At 43.7% G+C, this 20,706-nt stretch overlaps 1 protein-coding gene across 1 annotated transcript in view; it reads right to left on the minus strand.

Annotated features, from left to right (window-relative positions):
* The window catches only part of LOC113987753 (LIM domain containing preferred translocation partner in lipoma), a 322,953-nt gene that overhangs the window by 141,744 nt on the left and 160,503 nt on the right, over positions 1 to 20,706 (minus strand). Inside the window, exon 8 of the mRNA XM_039378007.1 lies at positions 13,606 to 13,728. Coding sequence (XP_039233941.1) covers positions 13,606 to 13,728 — 123 coding nt within the window. The remainder of the gene's footprint in view (positions 1 to 13,605; positions 13,729 to 20,706) is intronic.

Below are 20,706 nucleotides of genomic sequence, written 5' to 3' on the forward strand. Positions count from 1 at the left end.
GCTTGAAAATAGAGAACAGCACCTTGGTAAGTATTTCAAAGACAAACAGATATCTGCTTTGGTGTTGGGTCTACCAGCTTAGCTGCACAGAAAAGTGAAACAGCTGCACAAACTTGCAAGGCTGTGCTCTACATAAGCTTTGGTGACAGACACTTTATCCCAATCCACCCACGCTACCATCACAGAAGAGTGGAGACAATAAAGCCCCAGAGGTCCAGGTGCAAATACTATAGGGTCATGAATAGTACAACATCACCTATGCATCCTCACTGCACCAAGTACTGAACAATCACCTAAACACTGTACACTGAGCAGGCAGGCATGGAAATACTTTTTTTCCCTATTTAAAAGAAGTGCCCAGAGGCACAAGATGGCTCAGCCAAGGTTGCACAACAGCAAGCAGGGGTCTGGAAGTCTCAGGGACACATCTACAACACAGTTCTGAGAAGAACTCACCTCTTGTTAAAATAAAGTCCAGGCTAGTGACAGATGCTTCAAACTGAGTATTTCTTTCCTCTCCACTCTTTCAGTGTAGCCTTAGTATCTTTAGTAAGCCAAGAGGAAACAACTGTAAAGCTGATGCCAATCAGTCCAACCTGACCTTTCTCAGGGCCAAAACCCCAAATTCCTACCTGGCAAGGCTCTGACAGACATATCTGAGAATCCTCTAGAGTGCAGCAAGGAAAGTCCCTTCAGGGCTCAAGATGCTATTTTACAACAAGAGACATTTTCAGCCTATAATTTTATCTCTTCCATCTCTCCCCATTGCTTGAAATTAAAATAAACATGGACCAGGGCCTAGGATTTTATTTTATCTGTCACATATTGCTATCATTAAACACACTTGAAACGAGTGGGTTTAGTTCAAATAAAACTGTCTCTTCCCTCTCCCTTTCTCAGCTCAACAAACATAAAATAGGAAACTGCACTCCAATACATTCAAGAAGCACCACACGTTACATCATGAATAGATGATCCATCTGGCAGGCTGACATGGTAATAAGTCTGCTTAATTGTCAGGTCAAGCATATTACAGACCCAGTCTGTCAGTCCTTTTATTACAGCTCTGTACTGGGGAATTTCAACCTCCTTGCACTCTGTATGTATAGATGTGGTATACCTCCATATGGTACAAGCACACATGCATGGACACATATGAAGTGTCAGTTGGAACAAGGAGATTAAATTAAGAAAGGAAATACTGAAGTCAAATAGCTCTTAGCAGCTGTATACATTTCAGTCTGGAATAATCACCCAAAGAAAGCAATGAGATATTTACATTTAATTTATTTGAAACTGGGCTGGTAAAAGCACTGATTATAGGGGATAATCCAGCACTGCCTCATAAGCAAAAGAGCCAGAGATCCTCAGATGTTCCCTCCATTTATACTTTTTAAGTGATCAGCCCATCATTTTGTTTTTGGCTCCATGCAGCTCCTATCACAAAGACAGTCTCCTGAGATTGTCCATATGTCCTCCTGAGAAATCACTGAGTACATTCAGCAAATGACTGAATTCGTCAAATGGATGATTTGCCTTTAAAAAGCCCACAAAACAAAACAAACCCCACCTTTTTCCTCCTTTGTCTTTGTGCCTTACCTCATCTTCTCTCCATTAATGAGCTCAATTGTGAAGTGCTTTATTTACAGGAAGACTTTAAGGTGTTCTGAAATACAATTTGTAGGACAGATGCCAAATGTAAATTGTATTCTCTAGACCTGCATGCATTTGTGATTTTACATGAGCACGCACACATATGTTCAATATCAAAGCAGCAGGTGTTCTCTAAAGTTTTATTGCCATTAGTTAGAAATGACCACATTACTCAACAGTGTCAAAGCCAAGTCTTGTCACAGGGAAGTCTTGCCAGAAAGCCTGATGGTTTCCAGTATTAAACAACCCTGCTTTAGGGTGCTGGCTCTGGCTCTTCCAGATACCTCCAAAACCTAACAGTGATCTACATTTACCCAAAAGAAGCAGTTAACAATTGCATCCTCTGCATGGTATCTCCGCAGCTTTTTAAGCAAAGTGCTGTGTCAAGCACAGTAGCAGCTCTCTGTCACTGGGGCCTCATAAAATACCATGACCTTCATGGCCACCCTCTTCCACAGCCTGATCCCCTGTCTTGCACTTTGGACATTAGCTGCTGATGTAGACTCCAGTCAAAATCTTTCCAGGAAAAGATTAATTAGAATTCAAAACAATATTTGTACTATATAGCGCTGAAAAAATCCATCTGAACAACAGTGGCTTATCCATCAGTTTTTAAGGCTGCAAAAGGGTTTTAACTGCACAGATATTCCAATGCACAGTTGATCCTTCTGCAAACCAGCACAGTAAACAACCCCAACACCTTCTCTTCCCCTCTTCATAATCACAGCTTGAAACAGCACGTGCATCCTGGTTTTCTGCTGGATGGAAACAGGGCTGTGCCTCCCATCTTTCTTGAATTCTCCTTGGATCACAAGTTAGTGCTTTTGGAAGAAGGCATCAAAATTGCCTGAGACTCCAGGATGACTGGAGTGATTGCTGGTACACAATATGGCAATTCTTCATGGCTCTGAGCTTCCTGGGACAGGAATGGGCTCTCACTGACATCTTACAAATCACTCCAGAGGGGGTAACAGTCTCTTGTCAACCCAAAGATAAACAACAGTGCTACTTATGGCAGGACAGCAAAGTCTCTGACCTGGGTTATGCTGACAACCAGGTGAGACAATTGCAACAATCCTACTTATCTTTACACATAACGCCACGCAAACTGCATAACCTGCCCTTGCTCTTACTGTACTTATACGCATGAAACTACTTCCTTCCAAGTGAAGAATTCATTGTAATACTCAAAATATTTTGTTTGGGCAGGGAGGAATCAGTCTCAGACTGAAAACATTGGCAGAAGTATTTATAACTGCTTCAAAATCTAATTTTTCTGGCCAGGTCTATTTTTTTTCAGTTTTGTTTTTAAATCTGTGCGAGAAGACAGTAATACTCATTGGACCAACACATTATTGATCTCCTATAGAAACAGCAGTTAGTTAGAGTACTTACTTTCAGCAGTGAAGCAGCACATTAGTTTTATCTTGCTGTAATATTTTTTTCCATTTCTTCCTCTTTTACATACTCATAGAAGTTTCCTATTCACTACTGAAACACCATATGGTGATAATATATGCTAACACAGGCACAGTGACACAGTCCACAAGCCTGCTATTGAGTAAAAGTTGATAACATAAGGCTGAGAGAATTGTAAGTGCTTCCAAGCCACAATAAGTACGTCACCTAATTGCATTTTACTGTGATGCAAAGAAGTCTGAGTCAAGGAAGGAACTTCCTTACAATGAAACTGTAACAGCCTGGAGTAATTTACAGTTATTTGAAGAGCTATAGCAAGGATCTATCAATTCATGACTTTCAGATACAGGCTGGGTGTGGGTTAGGGCTTTTTTTAGCCTAGGCAGCTTTAATATACAGAAAGAGACAATGCATTTCAGCATCACAGTTATCTCTCAAAAGGTTCCAGACAGGAAGGCAAAAGGCAATCAATAAGAGAAAATATAGACAGAGCCCCTCAAACCATTCACAGATGCCTCTGCCTCTTACTTTAATGAACTAGGTTTTGAACTAGGAACATCTTGGAACAATCCTGAGATATGTTTAGGCTACAAATCTACTGTGTTTATTTACACACTGATAGCAGGGTCTGATGCAGAAACTGCATGGCCAGCTCTCACATGTCTGTAGGGCTCTGGATCCTTACAGGTGGTCCTGCCTGAAATGAGGCCAGGAACAGATCTGCCCTGCCTTTGGACTGGCCATCAAGGGTTCTAGGGAGAGGTTCTCCCTCCCTAGAGAGAGGTAGGGCAGACTCTCACAAAAACAAGACAAGTACAGACCAGGGAATGACAACACTATCTCAGAAAGTCACTGATGTCTGCCCAAGGCCCTGTTTTACAATGAGCTGCATGGTCTCTCTGTGCCTCAGTTCTCCATTTGCAGAACAAAAGAATCAAACTTCTTCCTCCTCAGGGCACAATGCATGAAAAGCTGCAAGTGCTCATGCAAACAGGCACCAGTAAACAACCAGGACAAATTTGAGAAGGCCATACTTTAAATGCCAGGGCTTCCCAGTGTGCTTGACCCTCCACCTTTCAGATGTATTTAGAAACTACAACTGCAGAAGGTAGCTGTCCTTCTCTTCTAAAGAGCACAACTCAACAGTAACTCCCATCAGCAGGATCTATGCCTGCCCTGCAATGGTCTCTGGACAGATTCGAGACAATTCAAAGGCATACCAAAGCAATGCCCTCCTCGTTGTGAGCGTAATGCACGAACCACAGAGTCATCATTCCCACTTTGGTGGAAATGGCCTGGGGAATATGTCCAGCACAGGCCACTGTGGGAGCAAAGTCCCAAGTGATGTATTGCCATGCAGGTGTTTCTATAAGTTGCTGCGCTGTTCCCTTGGCTCTGAACTATTTCCTTTCCCTAGCAGAGAGGGAAATGCAGCTGGTTCCTCTTGTGTGCAGAAGAGAAAAACACAACACAAAAGGAACAAAAACCATAGAGAGCAGAGCAAAGGAAGCCTGATTTCCTATGGACTTGTGTCTTGCGTCTTGAGCAGACTCTGACCCTTCCTGTTCTCATTTGTTACCTCTCCTGACTGCCCCTCCTGCTTCCCTTCTCCCCCTAGTATTAGCCTTGGCATTTGTCTGTGTATGTCAGCCAAACAATCCATGTTCCAGGTCAGAGATCCTGCTTACAGCACAGTCTGGAAGAGCAAAAGTTCAGATTGCCTGCAAGACACGCGGCGGGCTGGGAGCTCACTGTGCACATGTGTGGACCGGCCAGCCCACAGGCCACAGCGAGGACACCTCACTGCAGCTCCACAGGACACGGATCTGAGTCCCTCCTGCCCCTCGCTGCAGCTCCCCAAGACGGATCTGAGTCCCTCCTGCCCGGCACTGAGTTCTTCACACATAAATCCCTCTCTTAGATCCACTTAAAAGTGGTCACAGAATTCAAATCATATATGGGGAGCAGCCAACTGCTGGACACCAATGGGTGCTGATTAGGAAGAATTAATCAACTACGCTTTTAGTTCAAAACTCTCCAACTGTTTCCTTGGCAGGCGCTGGACAGGAGAGTGGCTGCCGCAAGTGTGGGGAAATCACCGTCTTGTGCCAGAGGACCGAGTTAAACTTCCAGCCACACACAGCTGGGAGGAAAAAACTTCCCACTTATGGAGTGCTGGGTAGATCAGAAAGTGATGATACAGGTCTAGGACACCACAACTTTCTGAGTCTGAAGTTTTGAATTCTTGTGGGTTTGCTGGCAAGGCATCACATCAAGAAGTCTGTTGACCGTAAATCACAAAACTGTAGCTGAGTATCAAGCAACACCCTCCCACAGAAGAAACATAAAGGTTTTTATTTCCCCTGCTTGGTTCACTCACTCCAAGGCAGAGATGGATGCAGTTCTCCACACCCAAGACCTCTCTAAATCCTCCTGACAGGGGAGGTTCTCATGTACCTCTGCCCATCCATTCACATGTGCTATGAGAGGAGGATAAATCCATGACAGGGTACTCATGTTGTGACCTCAGCTCCTCTGCTGACCCAGGCACAAACCAAGATATTTGATCTCCTAGTGCCTTGGTTCCTCTCCTGCCCATGAGACAGCCAGTACAGTTCCCTGTTTCACAGGGCTGCTGTCATGGTGGTAAATCTGACGCCGCTGAAGCACTCAGATGCATCGACCCATGAAAGAACACAAGCAGAGTCTGTGTCCCAACAAAACACAGGTCTCTGCCCTAGAGGCAGCTGCTCTTCACTGGTTGGACACACGGACAGTTTGTGAAGTGTGTCGGGTCCCTTTGAGAAGAGTGCCAAACCACAGCGAGTGCCAAAAAGCAAGGATGGGGAAATGATGACAGGCTTCCTGAGATGATGGTATACAGTGCCTTGGTCCCGTGGTGGGGAAGAAGATAGAAAACAAAACATAACAATAGGTAGAAGGCCTTGAACAGCTTTAGAGAATAAGAGCCCTGCTCTCAACCACTCACGGTAAAACAATCACAAATGCAGAATGAGAAAAAGATCAAATTATGAGGTACTATTTGCTTTTTATCACTGTTCCCAAAGTAAATGTTTATCTTTATCCGCACACAAATTTGGGATGCCTGTACAGATTTTAAAGTCCAATATATCCAACAGTAGTCGTCATCTAAAGCTGTAGCCAAGCACGTAGGCAGGAAACCCAAATGGATGCAAAAAAAGAGAAAGGCGAAAGAGGAAAAGAAAACCTTACCGATATTACTGTGAACTTGATTATATATCAGAAAAAAGAAACAGCAGGAGTAGTGCTGCTTTATTTTCCCTCTGATGACAGTACAAGAGGAAGAAATAATACCCTGTAAAGGTCACTCTTATCCTGTTCATCTGTGACAAGCTGATAATCTGGGATCTCAGAAAACTTTCTTTAAAAATCTTCACGGACATGCTCTTATCAAAAGGATTAAGGTTTAATACATACCGGCAGATGCAACAGATTCAAGCATCTGCTAATCAGAGCAGAGTCAGTTTGCTGCACGCACCGGCTGGAGCTGATGAGCACAGGAAGCTTTCCCCTTTATATAGAGAAAGACCAAATCCAAACATACATGAAATCATCTCCTGGCTGTGCCCCCCAGCTCACACATAGGTGGCTGAACATCCCTGTGCTGTGTGTGTTCCCGCCTGCAGACATGTCAGGAATGGCGTGACAGACGTGCACTGCTCACAGCCAGTGCACCCGTAGGGGTGCTCCTAGAAAGCTTCAACCCTGGGACCATCTCAAGCACCACTCATGCAGGGTGGGAATGTCACTCTGCCTTTGGAGAGGGGAACCACAGGAGGAAGGGTTTCTAGATATAAAGGCTTTGCTTTTTGAGTGCTGGGAGGAACTTACTGAAATTACTCCAGACGGGATGTGTTCTTTTCTACTTTCAGTAACCCACATGGATTTTGCAAACAGCACGAAGCCAGTGTGCTGCAGCCAGAAGTAGGAGAGCAGCTCTCAGTGTTGACCCTATCTTTAAAACAGCCCATGCAATTCCTGATGTCCATGACTATGGCAAAAGTGTCACAGCCCACTGAGAACACCCTAGCCAGCAGCCCTGCAGTGAGCCTGCACAAGTCCTCTGATGCTGCTTACAAGTGTTGGAGCTCACCAGCTCAAGGCCAGCTTGGGCACACCTCTGTGAGACACTGTCATCCCTTTGTGTACACATGAGCCATCCAAGTCAGTAGCAAAATGGCAGCACTGAAAGCCTTCGGGAAAAGCACTATGTAGCACAGAAGCTCTGAAATAGCTGGATGGTCCTACTAAAAGGTTATCAACCCTTTAGGATGGACAGGGGATGCTTCTCAGTTTCAGCAGATGGGCTTATTCCCAATGAACCTCTCTGTCCTACAAGCAAAGAGATTAAAAAGCCCACAAAACCCCAAATGCAAAGACCTCAAGTGAACAAATACACAGAACCCCTTGCAACTGGGAAAGCACTGCCTGGCTACCCTGCTGTGCTGCTGGATTCAGAAGCCTCTTTGGCAAAGCTGTGCAGGTGCCCACAGATTAGGCATGCTCAGACCAGCAGAAAGAGGCCAGGGAACTTTTATTTACCTCAAATATCACATGTGAAGATGGCAGAAGCTAAGCCATTGACTTCAGCCCATATTGAACATCTGAAACAGCCATATCCCCCCGAGTTCCATAACTGAGGAACCATAAAACTCTCTGTCACATGAACGCTACAGGAGGGAGGAATTAATTCTGAACCCACCACATCAATCTCAATCTGTTTGTACCCCTAAATTTTCTTTTTCAAAAAAAAGAAAAATATTCCTGACAACAACTGGGATGCTAGCAAATAGTCCGTGGACTGCACTTGCAAAATCCTTTCGGTGCGTACCAACGCAAGCAGCCAAGCTCAGGCAAAAACCAGGAACAATGAAAGTGACTCTAAGCCTGGACTAGCAAATGTGCACGGACTGTTTCTAGCACAGATTCAGCAATCTCTTTTTCATAGCCCCAACCAAGAGGAATCATAAGGATCTTTCTCTAAGCTGGGGGAATCTGCTGCTCCTTGCTGAGTAGGAGGCTTTATTCATGGTTGGAGATACAGCTCTGCATAAACAAAGATAAAACACTCGAACTCTTAGCTGTGCATTCCTGACGCAGCTCTAAGTGGGGCACTAAAATTAGAAATTCACATGGAAGAGTCCTCCTAGGAGTCTTCAGCACTCGACATTTTGCCTTGTTCCATGGTTTGCCATCCTACAGCTGATACTGTTCAATCCTGTCCCATCATTCTGAAAGAAAATACATCCATTGCCTTTTCACTGCTTTTATTATCCTCAACTGGTTGTCAGAAAAAGTGATGGAATAACAACCAGCGCTGTCAAACATTTAAATCTCTTTTAAACTCCAGTCATTACAAGACATTATTTCCCAGTATGTTTGGAACATAATGAAAATGTATCACTGATTTTTTAATTTAATCTTCTTTACTTTTTTATTGTTCTGTAGCTCACATTGAGAATAAGATTCTTTTCCTTCAAAATATTGCTCACTTCGGCTGACAGTGTTGGATAGTGGCAGATGTCTAGTACTAGGGGCAATGACACAGAGGCAGGGATAGAGGCATGAACCTTCAGGTATCTCGCCTAACTCTGCCTTGATTTTCCCCATCTGCTAGATGAAAAAAAAAATTTCTTTCTCTTTTCCACTATTTGTACAACCACATCACCTTCAACCCAGACCATGGTTCCACACTGCTACGTGCCATACACATGGGTAGTAAGAGGCAAATCACACTGAAGAGGTTCCCAGGCTACAGAAGAGATTTTGAGAGGAAGCAATGAGGAAACGCTACGTTCAAGGTAACTTAACACAGTGGTGGTAGCTGGGAATGACACAGGTCTCCAGAGTGCCAGCCCAGATCCCTCCAGATCAAGCTGCCTCTGAGAACTGTACACAAATAAATTTCATCTTGACCATGATGGGTGGTCAAGCAAGTTTTTTTGCTATTTAAATACATCATAAATATTGGCAACACAGTATTTGCTTTTAAAAAAATATTAAATACCTTCAGACCAGGTACATCTCATTACTTGGTACACCTCCCACAAAGTGCTATTTTGCCAAACAGATATTCTGTTGGAAATTCAGGATAAAACTCAAGAGTTTCAGAAGGTAGGTGTCCAATTCCAGACAAAGCAATCAGCATTCAATACATAATTCACAGCAGGGACAAAAAATCCTGAGCTTACGTGTGCTGCTATTTCCAGTATTTCATTTTCACAGTCTCTGCTGGAAGCCCTTTCTCCAGAGTCACAAAGTTTTCTTGTTTTTCAAAAAATGCAAACATTTATTTTATGGGCTGAAATTTGACTTTTTTTTTTTTCTTAAGGTCTTACTGCACTGATCTCTTAAGCAAGGATTTAAGCAGAACAGGTAAAATCTGGGAAAAATACCATTTAAGAGAGGAGCCCCATGACCATAGCATTCACCAGGCCTCTACACAGGGGTTCACACAATTTAGGACTAGCCCCTGTTCCCATCCATGAAAGTTATGCACCTAATGTCCTGTCTTTTACTAATGCCTCCTTTTACTAATGACAGACACAGTGGGTTCTCTGCCTCTGAACTTTTCAATGCGTTACTGCAATTTAGAAGGTGTGATATGTACACAGAAACACACTGCAGCTACACAAGAGGAGCTCTGTGCTTTACTCATCACACTAGCACTTCCAAGCTTTACCAAGCAGGAGGAAAATATTAATTAGATTTTTTTTCATAATGCATCTGCAGGTCTTCAAACAATACCCAAGGCAAGCTAAATCTCACATGACATTGCAGTCATGGTAATTTTGAGATCATCTTGGTCATCTTCTCCATTTCAATTCATTGTACCAGAGGGCTGGAACTCGTCATGACGGTGAAGGTCACACAGGTCCTTTCTAAAACTTCAGCTCAAGCTGAACCCTTTGAATACAGTCTCTCCTACACCACCTCACATGACAGAAAACATCCTCAGATGCTGTTGTGTTGAGGCTAAAGATGATGATTTAGCCTTGTAATTTTCCCTGCTTTTAGAGATGTGCAATTTTGAAAGGTAAAGCCTGCATTTTAATCACTTCTGACTGGTTCTGTGATTCAGAGAGACTTTCACTTGCAAGACATGGACTCAGCCTGGCTCTGAGGTTATAGTGATTGAAAGCTACCCACATGTTATTGATGGCCAATATGAAATAAACTATCAGTGGCTAAAAAACCTCTGCTGCAGGGGGCTCTCTCAACAACTGCCTCAAGATAGAGAGAAGAACTTTCCAAACACGAAGCCTGAGAGAATCTTTCACTTTGAGGTTTAGAGACACTGAGGTTGACTCCTGCTGGGATACCCAACTTGCAGAAGGATCCTCTCCCACCAACCCTGCTGCTATGTGAAGGAAAGGCCTTTTCTGCTCCATAAAGGATCCATGTTGAGAAAATACTCTTCAAACTCATCACTTCAGAGGAGAGGGCAACACAGCTCTGCAGTGCAGCAACATTCCACCTCCTCTGCCCAAGGCCTGGGAAGCAGTCATCAGCTACCTTTGCTTTCCAACTCAGTTGCCTTGAGTTAGGCAGGACCATCAGGTACAAGGAGGGCACTGCTGACCACAGGTGTCCAAATTCTCTCCCTGGTCATTTTTAGCTCATGGAAGTGTCCTTGTCACCTATCCAGGACACAAAAAACATTTTTAGAGTGACATACAGATAAGCAATGCAGGGATGGTGTAGAGATGCATACTCATCCATGTCCTCAACAGCAGACCTGCTGGCTAAGGGACATTGTCTGGGGTTGGCATTGGCCCACCCATTTTGACAAACATTGAGGACCTTCCAGACCTACTGCAGAGGGCACACATCCCTCTGTGTCAGAGACACTCCTGGTGCAGTGTGTCTCTTTGCAATCTTGAACTCATACCAAAGATCAATAGAGCTTCCCTCTGTGTGAATTTATGCCAATGGGCAAAGTATGTTAAATAAACTGCTTGTCATTACCCTGCTATCACTCCTACTCCACTGAGAGAGGACTATGTTACCATTTAGCTTATGTTGCTTTAAAACTGTCTTGAAGATAATATAAAAAAGGAACCTAACGATAAAATTTCTCTTATTCCAGAACAGGAATATCCCCAAGGGCAAGGTATTCCTACAGAATTATTATAATGCTTTAACTGCATAAGCACAACTGAAAATGTCTTCTCTGAAAACAAGTCGTAACTATATTTTCCTATCTGCAGCCATTAACCTGATAAATTTGGGAAGGTCAGCTAAGGTGTAATCCAATAAATGTGCTGATGTTCTGAGTAAGTACCTTACAATTTGCAGCCTAATCTATTATCCTACTATAAGACCATCAAATGACTCACCAGTTTTAATACTTAGTACAGATCAAACAAAGGAAAATATCAAAGCTTTACATTCTAGTTCCACCTTTCAAGGACTTGTTTGAGTACCCTTTAATTACAGCAGAAGATACATCCAACTCTGGCATTTTCTTTCTCTAACAGCTCAAGTTAGAAGTTGCTGTAGCTGTACTTTTCACAGGACATCATTATGTTAACCAATAAGTCCTGAAAAGCCTGATAAACTGAACAAAAGAAATTAGGATTTGATCTCAGAGATGGAGTTCAGCTTCTTCTGCCCACCGGACTGCACAGCGTGTAATGCACCTGGGAGATTCACCATCCTGGGTAAGGAGGGAAAAGTCTGCAGAGCCCCCACCTGAGCTGTGGGCAAAAAGCCATGGGAACGAGCATGTGCCCCAAGCAGCATATGTCATCTTGGAGGCTGACACCCAAACTTGGCCTATGACTTCAAATCTTCCAGAAACTCAAAGGCACCTACCTGCAGAAGTTTGCATCTGAGTGCTGTGATTTTTTTATTTATCTTTTTAAATGGTAAAGGTGCAAAATAAAAGTGAAAAAAACAACCTATTCACAGAACCCCAGATCCCAAAGGAAGAAGTATCAGGAGGCAGTTGTCGGCAATGTCAGCAAACTGCAAATGCTCAGTAAAGTGGGTACAGAAGTTACTACAAAGATATTGGAGCTGCCCAGGGGCATTGCACAAATCTCTTTCAGTTAAGTCTCGCAGTGTTTAGACACTATAAAGCATTTCCCAGTAACAGTGTGCATTTGTGTGTGTTTGGCCCACATGAACAAAATGAACGTGGGTTATTCAAAGCAGTGCCCGAGCAGAACTTGTCTCATTTATCACAACAACAAAAACTCACTGGGAAAAGCACTGAATGGTATCTGGTTTACATTGTTGCTCTTTTTGACTGACTAACCCAAATTAGACTGTTTTTCAAGCACAATTCTGTAATTTTATGCAATAACTGTGCACATGCTGCTAGAATGAAAGAAGAGTTTAATAGTGAAGTCCCTGCAGAAGGGATGGGAAACTCAGAGTCTCTGTGGCAGATGGACACTTCTAAAAGTGCCCAAATCTGATTTCACTTTGCTTTTGCTCAGTTCACAGACTTAAACATGTGCAGTTCTAAAGAGACTCTGATCACTACTTTAGTTCTGCTCCAAAAGTATCAGTTCTCAGCTACTTAAAAGAAATGCAGTAATGAAAAGAACGAAAAAAGCCACAAACCAAAGAGAAGGCTTATACGGGTGTGCACCCATCACTCACCTATCCCTTTGATACTTTTGACTTTAGGTGTTTTAGTAAGGTTAATACAGCATATATATAGCTGCATACATCCCTACAGACATGTAAGAAATGAGACCAGTCATGAGATTAGGAAGGAACGATGGCACACAACTGGGCACAAACATACCTGGAATGATTTTATAAGATTTTATGAGATCCCAAGAATTGCCCTTTTTTAAAGTGCCACCAGAGTGTCACCACTTCCTCTGATAGATAGATGACATCTCACCAGAACTTAAATAGCTCCACTCAAGCACTACCTAGGATGAGTGACAAAAATTAGCCGAGCCACTGACACCCCTGCAGTCCTCGTCTAGACACAGAAGAGAAGTGTGAATTCCTGTCTGCCTTGCTGGGCTACAGCCACCCTGACAGCTGAGCTATGGTCCAAGCCACTTCATCGCCACTGATTAGATGACAAAAAACAAAAGAAAACAACTTGAGACGCAAATATCTGGATCCTTCTGGCGGCATGACAGATAAAAGTTAACAAAATGGAAAAATGACAAGAAAATAAAAGCATAAAAGTACTTGTGAACTGAGCAGGTTTTAATTCACAAGCTATTGTTGGTTAGAAGTTGAGGAGAATGAAATGCCAATTTTGAAAGTATTTCTCTAACATCTCCGTGGCAATCTAACAATCGGGATCAGAGGCCCTTCGCTCAGAGGTGTGGCAGCTTTTGAGCCGGTGCCCCCTCAGAGCAGCTGTGCCCTTCTCCCCATTGACAGCCACATCTGGATGCTATCAGGAGGAACTGGCATGCCTGCTCACAACAAATACCAAGCAGTTAGCAAATTGACTCCAGAAGTCGATGCTGGCCCCTTTCCCACTCTCTGTTTATGCAACGTGCCACTAACCTGTTGAGTCCGAGGTTTGTATGGAGAGCTGCTCTCCAGGTCGGCCAGGATGCTGGTCAGAGAGTCAATTTCTGCATCTAGACTGGACCGCCTCTCTTCAAGCGTCTTGCCACCAGGATTCACCTTAAAGAAGAAAGAAAAGTTCCAGTTATTCAAACCACTTGGCCTGGTACGTGATTTCTTACTCATAAAGCTGCCACCATGCCCAACAATAACTCTCCAGTTTCAGGGACAAACAGGCTGAAATGCTATAGTTCCCTCCAGAACTAGCAGCAAGCCTCCATCTCACAGGGACTTATGCTGCTTTGGGGCTTTTCTTCATGTATTTCCCACAATGGGAAATGTGAATGAAATACACTGTGTTAAACTGACTTGGAGGATTAGAAATTCAGCAATTCGCTGCTGAGGTGAAGAGGCAGAACATCAAGAATACCCATCTGGGAAAACAGAGCTGGGGACAAGCTTGGAGAACCTGGATCCCAAGAGCATCTCCTCTGCCATGTCCTCATCTCAGGCAAAGCACAAACAGAAATGAACTGCAAGCCATAGTGGCCAGCCACCAGCCACATGCACCTATTCTTATTCTAAATTAATTCTTGGTAACTGTGCCTCTCTGATTCAACACTTCTTCACAAATTTCATCTGAAAAATGAGCCCCTTCAAGGAAGAGTGAAAAGGATCAATCCATTTCTAGGAGATTCAAGGTGAAGGGTGTGATTTGCAATAAGCAGTCAGAAAATAGCATAAATAAGGTCCTTGTGAAAAGGCTACTATGCAGGAAAGCCCAGAGAAAAATGCCAACATGCAGCCAGGACCCTTTCTAATTCAATGCATTTTGCTTTCTCTATGCTCAGCCCCACTTGTACCCAGGCTGGTAGGGATGCTCACTTGGAGGGGAAGAGACATGAATTTTCACCACCACCACCCACCTCAAAAAGTAAAACCCAGGTCTCAGCACCACAGGAGAACACGTGATCCCCAAGCCACTGTTCAATGGCTGCACTGCAAGCCCTGCTAGAATAAGTATTTTAAAAGAGGACTCATTCACATGCTTTGTTTTTGATCAACTAACCTAGTCCAAAACTTCTGGAAAGGACCTCTGTGCTGTACAGCCCAACCCAACACTGGTACATCCTGACAGGGCACAAAGGCAGGTACAGATTAGGAAACCCTCCTTAATGTTTTCAGTGCTTTGGAAATTAGGCAGCTCCATCAGGAATGTGAAATTTAAGAAAACCAGTTAAGGATCCCTACAGTGTTGGAAGTAGGTACCAGGAGCCAGCCCCATTGAGCCAGCCCACAATTAGGGCATGCAAAGAAACCAAAGTTCTTGAGTCAAGGGAAACATTACATTGAAAGTCTTTTCTCAACATGAGTTAATTTTCTTCTGTCTTTCCATTTTTTACTTATCTGCAAATCCCCCAGACAGAGTCTCTCCATGTACATGCAAGCACAGAGCTCAGTGAAGAGCTCATTCAGAGCTTGACGACTTCAACAATAAAAATATTAAAGAATTACCTAACAACTCACCTAATATCAACTGCAAAGCCTGTTCAGACCATACCAGCACCTCCCCACAGACAATCCAGTTCTGTTTGCCTTCACTCTCACCAAGTTATTTCAATTTTCCAAGCCAAAAATTTGCCTTTTCCTTTGGCTCACTGGCTGTTCCAGATAGTTTTTATTTAAATTTCATTTCAGGAGTATTTGATCATTACCTGTTTTACAGAACTCCCCAGTAATCAATCTGACACATAAGTGGCAAGTTGGTCAATGAGAGATAGGCTATGCAAAGTAGACAGGCTGTTAGTTGGCCAAACTTATACGTGCTGAGGCATTCATTAGTTCCTAATGATTATTAAATTTTATTGGATTACAATAAATTTGGCTTGACTAACAAGAAAATGGAAGCTCCAATGTGCTTTATGCAAGAACACACCATTTAAAGGCTGAAAGTCAGGTCAGAAACTACTTAGAAACTCAACTCTTCTTGCCTATTTTTATTACAGAGTCAAAGTCTTTCCATCCAAACTATTGTTCAAAAAAAAAAAGAAATATTTTTCACAGGAATTACCCCAGACCCCTACTCCTGGATAACTGTAGGCACCTGGATTTTCATAGTTCCAAAAGTACAATTTCCTTTCCACTCCATGGCTCTTGTTTGGTTTTTCTCCATCCTCCAGTAGTTGGCCTATAACTGCCACAGGCTTCCCAGACAGAAAAACTGTGATTGCTCCACTCCAGCACATTTTTAAGCTAAGCAGCCAAAAGTCAGCCTGGAAAGGAGAGGAGAGATGCAAAGGGCATCCAAGACCCCAGCACATGAAGTGATAAATCAAGGGAATGGCAGACCCAGGAATAAACCTGGAGTACACACAGGACCTTCTTGGCACTCTGACCCTGGAGAGAAGGGATGGTGGTAGATGAGAAGATCAGCCAATTTCATTTCTGCTTCTTAGCATTTCTGGGCCATATTATTCCCAGGTTCTCATTCCCCAGAACAATTATGCAATAGCTGACTAGCAAACACTGCAGAACAAGTTGTAAGGTTGTAAAAGTTAAATGTCCTTAGGAAACCTAGAAAAATAAAATAAAATAGAATGGAAACATCTCTATTGATTCAGGGCTCTGTAGAAGATTTACTTATTCAATTAAAACATAATCAACATAGATTAAAAGCCCAGTTCTACAAATGCTGGGGCACAACGCAGTACAAAGGTGCCAACGAATAACACTACCGATATGTGTCAGGGCCTAATGGGACAGGAATGGACTTTGAAGACATTTAAGAAATGGTAATCCGTGCAAAGACAGATTCCTGCTTGCTCTCTCTTCCCCATCTCCACAGATCTTGCATCTTCTCTCTCTCCACAGTGTTCCACATTCAGCTGAAGGATTTGGGGAAACAGGAGAAGCATTTGCAACACCAACTTCAGCAAGAGAGGGTTAAGTTATTTCTCTTCCCATGCTCTTTGTCATGACGCTGCTATAAAAGTTTTATGATATTGTTCTGGAACAAAACCCAAGCACCAGGTCCCAAGGCACAACAGGTTCACACAGACACAGCTCTGCTCCGAGGAACCCAGACTGGTTAAGCTCACAACCTCGCAGATACAAACACCGGAACCAGAAAGAACTGCTAATTCTATTTCTGTCTGGATTTATGGCATTGTTGCAGACATGTCGCTTGTGCACCCCCTCTTTCAGCCAGTAGAAGATGGAAAAATGGGTTTAAAAAGAAAAAGGATGCTATCTTTGGCTCAGTCAACGTGAGTTCGACAAAAAGCAAACATAAGCCAACCCAGTCCAACAAATTACTCACGCCAGAGACCATCCACTCACGTGAACTTCTGCAACGCCTACACTCCTATCCCCTGGCTCAGTCCCTGCTGTGAGTCAAAAGACAGAAAAACAGCAGAGAGCTTCACTGCTTGGCTTGTTTGTTCACCTCTGAATTCCTGGTGTGCAGCTCAGAGCAGCTGTGATGGTAATCTGCTCCTGAGCCCTGTCAACCGACTCTGCTCTGATGAAAATTTGCTTTACTTTTGCTAATCCTTCCACCCAACACCAGTCAGTGCCACAGGTCCCCCCACACCACCCCAAGGGACATTCATTACAGAACATGCAGTGCAGATGTCAACGCAGGGTCTCAAATTTTGCCTCACTATTCTAAAAGGGTTGTAAGACTATTCACCAAGCTAAAAGACATGAAAAGCACAATGATTTCCCTAGATGTCACCTCTTTCTACAAAGCCAGATCACCTATTCTTATCACATTTTGCAGCTTTCAGCAGAGAAACAAGAACACTTCTCATTTATCCAAGCCAGCTCCTTGCAGTGGGCTCAAAGAGAAGAATCTGGTTACCAGATGTCCTTCCTAGCTCCTGCTCCAAATTCCTTTCCCTACCCGGACCCAGACACCTCTCTTTTATTCTCTGTTTTCCCCTCTCTCTATGCCCTGTTTGCTGCCCTGCAGTGCTGTAGCTCAGGACAGGCATTAGCCCCTGGGACAAGAGATGCAACATGGGATGCCAGCTTGGCCTCTGAGCCTCTACAGTAAATCACGCTGATGCCTGGTGGTGTGGAGGTGTCAGAGAAACACGGAGGGTGACTTTGCAGCAGCGACCTGCTGACAAGACATGGACAGTTACAAGTAACTCCAGTGTCCCAGTGCGTATTTTCTACTAAGACAAGGCAATGGCCAAACTCCTGAATACTTTGAGACCATCAGGACTTTGCTCACCACGTTGCAATTTACCGGCATCCATATCTACCATGTCCCCATCCACCTCACCCCTGCTCCAGTCTCATCTAATGGAGGTTGAGCTGAGCATGTTTCCTGAGCATTGTGACCAGCTCATCCTCTGTGCCCTTGGAACACGAGCTGTCATTAGTGGGAAATGTAGTGCTGTTTTATCTGTACAGACACATCCAAGACAGCAGAGCTACAGCTAAACAAGCAACCTTCCTCGTAGCATCAGCCTGCTCCACATGCCGTGCTATCACAAGTCACTGATAACTTCATAACTCACAAGTGAAAGACTGGAGATGAACACCATGAAGGTGTCATGAAAGGTCATACCTTGACTCAAAACAAAGCTGGGGGGCTGCAGTACCTTCTGCTCCTGGTTCTTGGTTTTACTGGAAGCCCGAGGTGCTTGGGAGCTCTTGTTGAGCTACAACACGTCAACACTGTTTGCACTTACACATCCAAGAATGGGGAAAAGCAGGGAGCAGAAAAGCCTTCTGGATCAAAGGAAGGACTAAACTAGTGAAGGGATCAAGTGGAATTTAGAAAAATCAGAGGTTGTGAGCAGGTGTAATACATATGGACTTTTGCCCTGAAAGACTTCATTGTCCTTTCCTCCAGTAAAAGCCAATGAGCCACAGCTGATAAACTCAGTGACCACTGTCTGCTTCCACCAGGCTGCACCCACTGCAGGCACCTGTCATGCTCTGCAGGCTGTCTGAATCCTGGGGTAGGCACTGAGGTGGTGGAAAGAGCAAACAGAACAGACTCCAAACCAGGAGTGAGCCTCTCCTCATGCTCCATGGCCTTGGGCACTGGGCTTAGACAGAGTCACAGACTGAGCAAGAAGATTGGGGCTCTTTAACTTCCTATTTTAGCTGGGGGCAGGTAAGGGAGAGAGAAGTGTTTGATTTTGATGGTATTCACCACACTTACAAGAAGAGATTGGGGAAACGTTAACTAGGAAGAAGAAAGAAAGTGATTCAGTCTTGATATACTTCAGGATGGAGGTTGTGTTTAATTTTTCCTTTTTTTCTCTCTTTCTTTGCTCTTTCTTCGACGATTTCACCGCTGGAGGCAAGGTCCTTTTCAGACATACACCCCTGCTACTTCAGCTCTCTCTCATTCTTCTTTCCAAGGTCACAAAAGCCATCTAAAGCCCAAAAAGACATTGCAGTGGCAAAAAGATGCATCCTGAAGGGTATCTATCAGGAAAACGAAGCACCCTGAAGAGTTGCATTGTCTATTCTCCCCTGAGCCTACAGAGAAGTGCAAACATTTTCTTCCACATTCCCTAATGTAAATTAAAACAGTTCCAAAAGGCTGCACCCCTACACATGCACATGGAGACAAGAGCTGACTGCAGCATTCAGGGCAAATGAGGTCTGAGATGCTTGATTGATGCCTAATCTCCATTCCACGCACCAAGGAGGGGCTGTAAAAGAAGTCATGCCCTTTAAAAACAGAAAAATTGAGTCTTTTGAAACAAATCTGAAATGATGGAAGATTTCAGCAGATGTGACCGCAGTGATTTCACCAGATGTGATTGTATCAAGGATCTAATAGAAAAGAACTTCCCTGCTGTTCCATCAGGCTAAAGCCAGGCCTGAAATATCCTTTTTAGTCTTTTGATGACATCAAGGATAAAAGCCAAAGGGAAGTCAGGTTTTGATTTATTTTTTCCCTTGCTTTTCTTTTTTTCAGGCACAGAATAGTTTTACCTGGTTTGTGTTGCTGGATATTAGCAGGACCAAAGGAAAACACTTCAAAAGTTTAAAGAGGGCTGTTCAAAGGCACCATTTGGTGTCTCAGATGCTGCTGTCATTTAATCTAGCAACATTTCTACAACTCCAGCCACTTCTGAAGATCTCACTGTAAGGAGGCAGGTGGGCCTACCTGGAACAGAGCTCAAGTGGAGTGGGGGTAATCATCCACTACATTTACTGCCTACGTTTACTGTCCCAAAAAGGGCCAATAAATGTGCCAAATATCTGCCCCTGGTGAAGTTCACACCAGCAGCTGTGTCACTGCAAAATGCAGGAGACACAGACGGGTAAAGGGAGCTGCGCTCCTCAGGTCCAAGCACAGCTCAGCCAGACCTATGGCATGGGTTTGGCATAGCCACAGTCCCACATTCCATTTTTCCACTCATGGAAAACGCAGATAGCACTGGGTATCCAGACGGAACTAATTTCTGAAGCAACAAGGTACTGTAAAGAACTGCATGGGCCTTCAGTTGGGGCAAATGAACAAGCAGATCATGAAAAGTTATTTGCTAAGCATTGCTAGGAGACACCTTGCAAAACCTTAACAACTGATTTAAGAACTCACTGGTGTAGAAAGCTTATGAGAAGGGCAAATAATAAAAATATTTTAAAAAATACAGAAAAAGCAGATAACAGAAGAAAGCGTGAAATTAGAAGGCATCAGTCTTAAAACAAAGAAAGGGGGGTAGGTGTTTTGTCACACAACATACCACTAAGCTGTGGATCTACTTCTGCTGCAAGATGCTGTGGTTGCTATGAGTTTACATGGATTTCAAAAGCAGCAGCAGCAACACGTGGAAGAAAACTCCACCAAGATACATAATAAATAAAAAATGTTCTGTGTGTCCCCTTCTGCATTTTTCTCTGGCCACCAGTGATCTGATTTGGCTCTACAGACATTCACATAGACCCTCTGCTTGTGTTTTCTATCTGCCCACCGACAACTGCCAGTCACCTCTGCTGGTGGGCACATTCCAGTCTCTGTAGGTAAATAACTGACCATCACCTTAGTGCCAGGGTTTGGACCAACACCTGTAAACCCACTTCTTCGTTCCTTGTAGCAAAAACAACAGAAATCACAGTCAA

Source organism: Pipra filicauda, unplaced genomic scaffold, assembly GCF_003945595.2.
Source record: "Pipra filicauda isolate LSUMZ 115617 unplaced genomic scaffold, ASM394559v2 scaffold98_size3848907_pilon, whole genome shotgun sequence".
Lineage (NCBI taxonomy): Eukaryota > Metazoa > Chordata > Aves > Passeriformes > Pipridae > Pipra > Pipra filicauda.